The sequence below is a fragment of the Hyla sarda genome, chromosome 5 (assembly GCF_029499605.1).
Source record: "Hyla sarda isolate aHylSar1 chromosome 5, aHylSar1.hap1, whole genome shotgun sequence".
NCBI lineage: Eukaryota > Metazoa > Chordata > Amphibia > Anura > Hylidae > Hyla > Hyla sarda.
In genome coordinates, this window is record NC_079193.1 from 257,796,253 (window position 1) to 257,802,252 (window position 6,000).

General features: G+C 49.9%; 1 protein-coding gene across 1 annotated transcript in view; it reads right to left on the reverse strand.

The window, feature by feature from the left end:
- VAPA (VAMP associated protein A) overlaps positions 1 to 5,728 on the reverse strand; it is a 79,723-nt gene extending 73,995 nt beyond the window's left edge. Inside the window, exon 1 of the mRNA XM_056521563.1 lies at positions 5,346 to 5,728. Coding sequence (XP_056377538.1) covers positions 5,346 to 5,427 — 82 coding nt within the window. The 5' untranslated portion in view covers positions 5,428 to 5,728. The remainder of the gene's footprint in view (positions 1 to 5,345) is intronic.
- Between the last annotated feature and the right edge of the window lie 272 nt (positions 5,729 to 6,000).

The window sequence follows — 6,000 nt, forward strand, 5'->3', positions numbered from 1 at the left end:
GTATAGTGGTCTCAAACTGCAGCCCTCCAGCTGTTGCAAAACTACATATTCCAGCATGCCCAAACAGCTGTCTGGGCATGCTGGGAGTTGTAGTTTTGCAACATCTGGAGGGCTACAGTTAGAGACCACGGTCTCAGACTGTAGCCCTCCAGATCTACTTACCGGCTTCCGTAGGATCCCGGCAGCCGTCCTCTTCAGAAGCACGTGACGCCGCCCGCCGATCAACGTCGCCGCAGCCTCCGGACGGGTAAGTTGGACGTCGGCGCCGGTCCCCTTCGGTTCCCCGTTCTGCCCCGCCTATTGTGGGAGGGCAGGACGGGGAAAACGAAAGTTAACCCCCCCGCCCCCGGTCTGCTATTGGTCGTCGCCTCTGACGATCAATAGCAGACCAATAGCAGGGATAGGAGGGGTGGCAACCCTGCCACCTCACTCCTATGCCTACAGGGGGATCGTGGGTGTCTTGGACAACCGCGATCCCCCTTCTATTCCGGGTCACCGGGTCACAATAGACCCGTATGACCCGGAATCGGCGCAAATCGCAAGTGTGAATTCACTTGCGATTTGCGCCGATCGCCGACGTGGGGGGGTCTGATGACCCCCCTGGGCATTTGCACGGGGTGCCTGCTGATAGATATCAGCAGTCATCCCGGCCCGGTCCCCGCCCGGCGCGCGGCGGGGACCGAAATTCCCACGGGCGTATGGATACGCCCTGGGTCCTTAAGTACCAGGACGTCAAGGCGTATCCATACGCCCTAGGTCCTTAAGTGGTTAAAGGAGAGGAGGAAAAAACTAAAACGTAAAAAATAAAATTGTCTGAGTCCTTAAGGCCCAAATGGACTGAGTCCTTAAGATGCTAAAGGACATCTGTAGTGCAATATAACTTATCCCCTATCCAAAGGCTAGGGGATAAGTTATAGATCGCGGGGGGTCAGAGCGCTGGGGCCCCCCGTGATCTCCTGGATGGGGCTGCAGCAGTATGCTGGAAAGGGGGCGGTCAATCCCTGCATGACGTGGCGGCCGACATGCCCCCTCCATGTACCCCATAGAGATACATGGAGGGGACGTGTTTGCCGCGGCTTTCTGCTGGGGACAGAACTTCACTTCCTGCAGACTGCCGCGGCCCCGTCCAGGAGATCGATCCCGGGGGCCCCAGCGCTCTGACCCTCCGCGATCTATAACTTATCCCCTATCCTTTGGATAAGGGATAAATTACTTTGTGCAGGAATACTCCTTTAACACAGTATCCCACTGTATGTGACATTCCATTGTCATATACTTTGACTTTACTGGCGGAGGTGAACCTTCTCAATGTATACCTCCAACTAAATGCTTGAATGCAATGGGCACAGATCTTCATGCTGTATGCATGCTTGCACTCAGGAGCTCTGTCCTCCCATCCATCCTTGGGTTTGGAATCCAGCTCATAGGAGAAGATAAACATTCCTAGAGGCAGAAAATTATTAAATCACTTTAAGATGTGGATTAACCTGAGTGATGAAAATTCCTAAGCATGAAGTTTGCCCTAAGGGTATGGCACAAGTAGCGGCATCAGCATGTGGGTGCACCAACAAATGGTTAGCACAGTTTATATTTATTGGTGGTTAATAGCCGGAAAATTCTGCATGTGAATAATCCAAAAAACGTGCAGCTGGTAACACTAGAGTTTAAAAAACCCAACAACAACTAAATATGGAAACAATCTTAGGTCACCGATACATGTGTCCTTACTCTGAAATAAACCTTGAGATATTATACGACAGTTTAAAAGACCACGAAAATACAGTAAGAAGACTAAGAGACTAATAACCATATATCCTAGAATAATAGAGCTTTCACTGTGCAATCATGTGGCATGTCTTGTGCCCACTCTCACATGAGACTCGGCAGTAAGCTTACCCATCACACAACACACCAGTACTGCAGCCACATCTCATTTACTTCAATGTGCTAGTATCATGATGCCTAACTGGTAATAACATACACTATTAAAGTTTACTACAGTACATTTGGATTTGTCTAAAAATGTAGTAATTAAAAATTACAAAACAAAAAATAAAATGTAAGCAAAGCAAACACAGAAAAAAAAAATTCACATTAAGATTGTGCTATATGTGGCAGATATATTTTGACAGTTTAAATGGGCCCTGTCAGATACAAAAAACATTTATATGTTGTACATCTTGGCAAAACATTAACCTTTCTAATATACTTCATAAGAAAATTTTATTTCCTTTTTATAGAAATCATGGCTTATAAAATCATGGCTTTGTCCAAGCTGAAGCACAGGCATGGACTATGTCCAGTAAGTGAGGGTGGGCTAGCACTCGTCTATGCTCTGTCTGATAGGACAGGAGAGAGCGCGGGGGAGTCCTACCAGACAGGAGAGAGCGCGGGGGAGTCCTACCAGACAGGAGAGAGCGCGGGGGAGTCCTACCAGACAGGAGAGAGCGCGGGGGAGTCCTACCAGACAGGAGAGAGCGCGGGGGAGTCCTACCAGACAGGAGGGAGCGCGGGGGAGTCCTACCAGACAGGAGAGAGCACGGGGGAGTCCTACCAGACAGGAGAGAGCGCGGGGGAGTCCTACCAGACAGGAGAGAGCGCGGGGGAGTCCTACCAGACAGGAGAGAGCGCGGGGGAGTCCTACCAGACAGGAGAGAGCGCGGGGGAGTCCTACCAGACAGGAGAGAGCGCGGGGGAGTCCTACCAGACAGGAGAGAGCACGGGGGAGTCCTACCAGACAGGAGAGAGCACAGAAAAGTCCACCCTCACTCACTTGACCTGTGCTTCAGCTTGTATAAAGCCATGATTTTATAAGCCATGATTTCTATAAAGGGGAAATAAAATTTTCTTATGAAATATATACGAGAAAGGTTGATGTTTTGCCAAAATGTACAACATATAAAAAGTTTTTGAATCCGAATCACCCCCCCTCCAATCTCGAGAAACTCTTCCACTAGAATGATGCTCCATTCCGTTTCTATGGGATTTGCCAGAAGCAGCCAAACACTATACTCCTCATAGAGAATGAATAGAGTAGCAAAGTGCATGCACAACCCCCGCTCTATTCTAGTGGGGTTTCCAGTGGTCGGACCACCACGATCAGCCAGTTATGCCCTTCAAGGATATGTTCACACACTGCAAACGATCTGCAAATGATGTGTTTTGGTGCAGAAACACTGCACATTTTATGGAGCAAATCTGCTGTGTTAAAGTGCCTTAGTAGGTGTACTAGGAAGTACTCAGTAAAATATTCAGGGCACCAGCCAATGGGCTTTAGATTTGTACTTAAAGGAGTACTCCGGAGCTAACCTTTCATGGGGGAATTGGAGCATGAGGCAAAGTTATATAACATTCTCATATACTCACGTTTTCCATATGGTCTTCTTCCCGGTCTTCTCCTCGCTTTTCTCTCTGGCCGGAAGCTGGGTCTTTTGATGACGCTCGACCTGTATTTCTTCTTGATCCGCCGCCATCTTAGCCCGGTGACTCATCGCTCCCATGAGTCACTGCGGGCTGTGCCGGCCTCCCCGCCCGGAGTCGGCTACTCCCCCAAAGTTAATTTATTCTGCGCATGCGCAGTACTACGCAAATAGCGTAGGGCTAACGCTAGGCTCCTATCGCTGCCTACGTTAGCCCTACACTATTTGCGTGGTGCTGCGGCATTCTTGTGACACCGCTAGTGCACCGTTTCCCAACCAGGGTGCCTCCAGCTGTTGCAAAACTACAACTCCCAGCATGCCCGGACAGCCGAAGGCTGTCCGGGCATGCTGGGAGTTGTAGTTTTGCAACAGCTGGAAGCACCCTGGTTGGGAAACGCTGCACTAGTGGGCACATGGATGGGTAGATCAGTGGGCTAGTGGGAACATGGAGAGGGCTGATGAGCTGGGAGGGGGAGGAGATAACCACAAGAGAAGGAGCTGTGGGCGTCACTTTATTATAATTTATTATAATTTCCTGGGGGGGGGGGGGTTGTGAGAGCAGCAGCTAACAGGAAGCTGGCGCAGGGAATCATGGGAAATGTAGTCTTTAAGACATGGCTGCTTACGGCTACAGGTGGCAATTACAAGAGAATGGCTGGGCCAAATATGACAAATGAGGTATCGTTGGAAAGGTCTTTGAAAGAGCTATCAGATGAGGTATACTTTTTTTTTTTTAAGTACCAGCGCTCCGGAGTACTCCTTTAACATTGATCACCGAGCACCCCCGGACCACTCATCCGTCCAGCGAAGTCAAATACCTCCAGCGATGCCAGGTCACTCACACAACCAACATGCCAACAACGCATTAGACTAAAGTGATAGCAAAATTACTGTCAACTTTAGAAGCCAGTGACCTAACATCAGGTACCAATTCTCTAGCTACAGTTACAAAAACTTCCATAAAAGTCATTTAAAAAAAAAAAAAAAAAAAGACAAAAAGTGAAATTCTGGAGGCAATTGCTATGGCCCTGTTCGTGCTGGAGCCAGTCAGCTAACACTACTGCATGGCACCAAAAGATGTTAGGAGGAGATCTCAGGCCACAATGTAAATGATATACCGGCTGAATGGTGACGCATGCCATGGTATACAATGACTGTGTAGGATATATAATGACATGTCACTGCAGCTGTCATCTATAGTGGGTGCCAAAGATTGGTGCCACCTTTACCTCTACAGGTTCCCACCATGTGGCATAGCAGATGTACTACAGCTGGGTCTTTACATAGGTATGCCATCCCATACATGGCACAGCCTGTAGCTCTAAAGAAGTAGTCAAACTCTGAGCCTCTAGATCAGTGGTATACAACCTGCGGACCTCCAGATGTTGCAAAACTACAACTCTCAGCATGCCCGGACAGCCGTTGGCTGTCCGGGCATGCTGGGAGTTGTAGTTTTTCAACATCTGGAGGGCTACAGGTTGGAAGCCACTGCTCTAGATGTTGCAGAACTACAACTGCCAGCATGCTGAGAACTGTATCTGTGACAAGACTGTAGAGAGCTACAGGTTGAAGCACAGTGAAGTAGGTAAACACTTGAATTGCCCTGTTATTGGGTCAGTCTATAGCAGTGTTTCCCAACCAGGAAGCCTCCAGCTGTTGCAAAACGACAACTCCCAGCATGACCGGACAGCCAAAGGCATGCTGGGAGTTGTAGTTTTGCAACAGCTGGAGGCCCCGTGGTTGGGAAGCACTGGTCTATAGGGAACACATTCAGGTGTAGAGCCGCCTGAATATATATATATATATATATATATATATAGAGCAGCTCCAGGGCCGCCAGCCCTCTCCCCAGCCTGCTCTCCTCATAGTGCCGGGGTGCAGTGCGGAGCCCCGGCCGGCCTCCCATCATGCCTCGGGCAGCCTTACCTTTGAATTTGAGCTCGTGTGGCGGGTCGAGTACCAGGACCTGCTCGTGCTTCGACATGTTGGCCCCTCCGGCAGCACACATCCACCTCACAGCTGGGACACGGGGAAAGGAGATGCGGGAAGAGGCCTCCGGTACGGGGTAATGAAGCGGGGCCCGGCACAAAAAGCCACCAGGCCGGCCGGGTAAGTGAGACACCGAGGAAAGACGGAGGCCGGTAGGTAGCGAAGGCAGCAGGGTCGGTGCTCGCCGCTCCACCCCCTGCGCTCCAGGTCACCGCTGACTCAACACAGTTGCGGCAACCGCACAATGCTAGCACAGTGCACGTCAGCGGCAGTAGTGACAGGGAGCACGTGACGTCAACACGTTGAGACTCACTGCCCACCTTGAGCCACGCCCTCCTCTTTGAAACCACGCCCGGATGGAACGTCACAGATTTTTTTTTTTTTTTTTTAATATGAAACTTTATTTAATACCATGATTTCCACAAGAGATGAGGGCGAAAAGACTCCAAACCGATGTTTTCCCAAACACTGTGCCTCCAGCTGTTGCCAAATGACAAATCCCAGCCTTCGGCTCTCCGGGCATACTAGGAGTTGTACTTTTACAACAGCTGGAGGCACATTGTTTGGAAAACCCTGCTTCAGACGGTTCCAC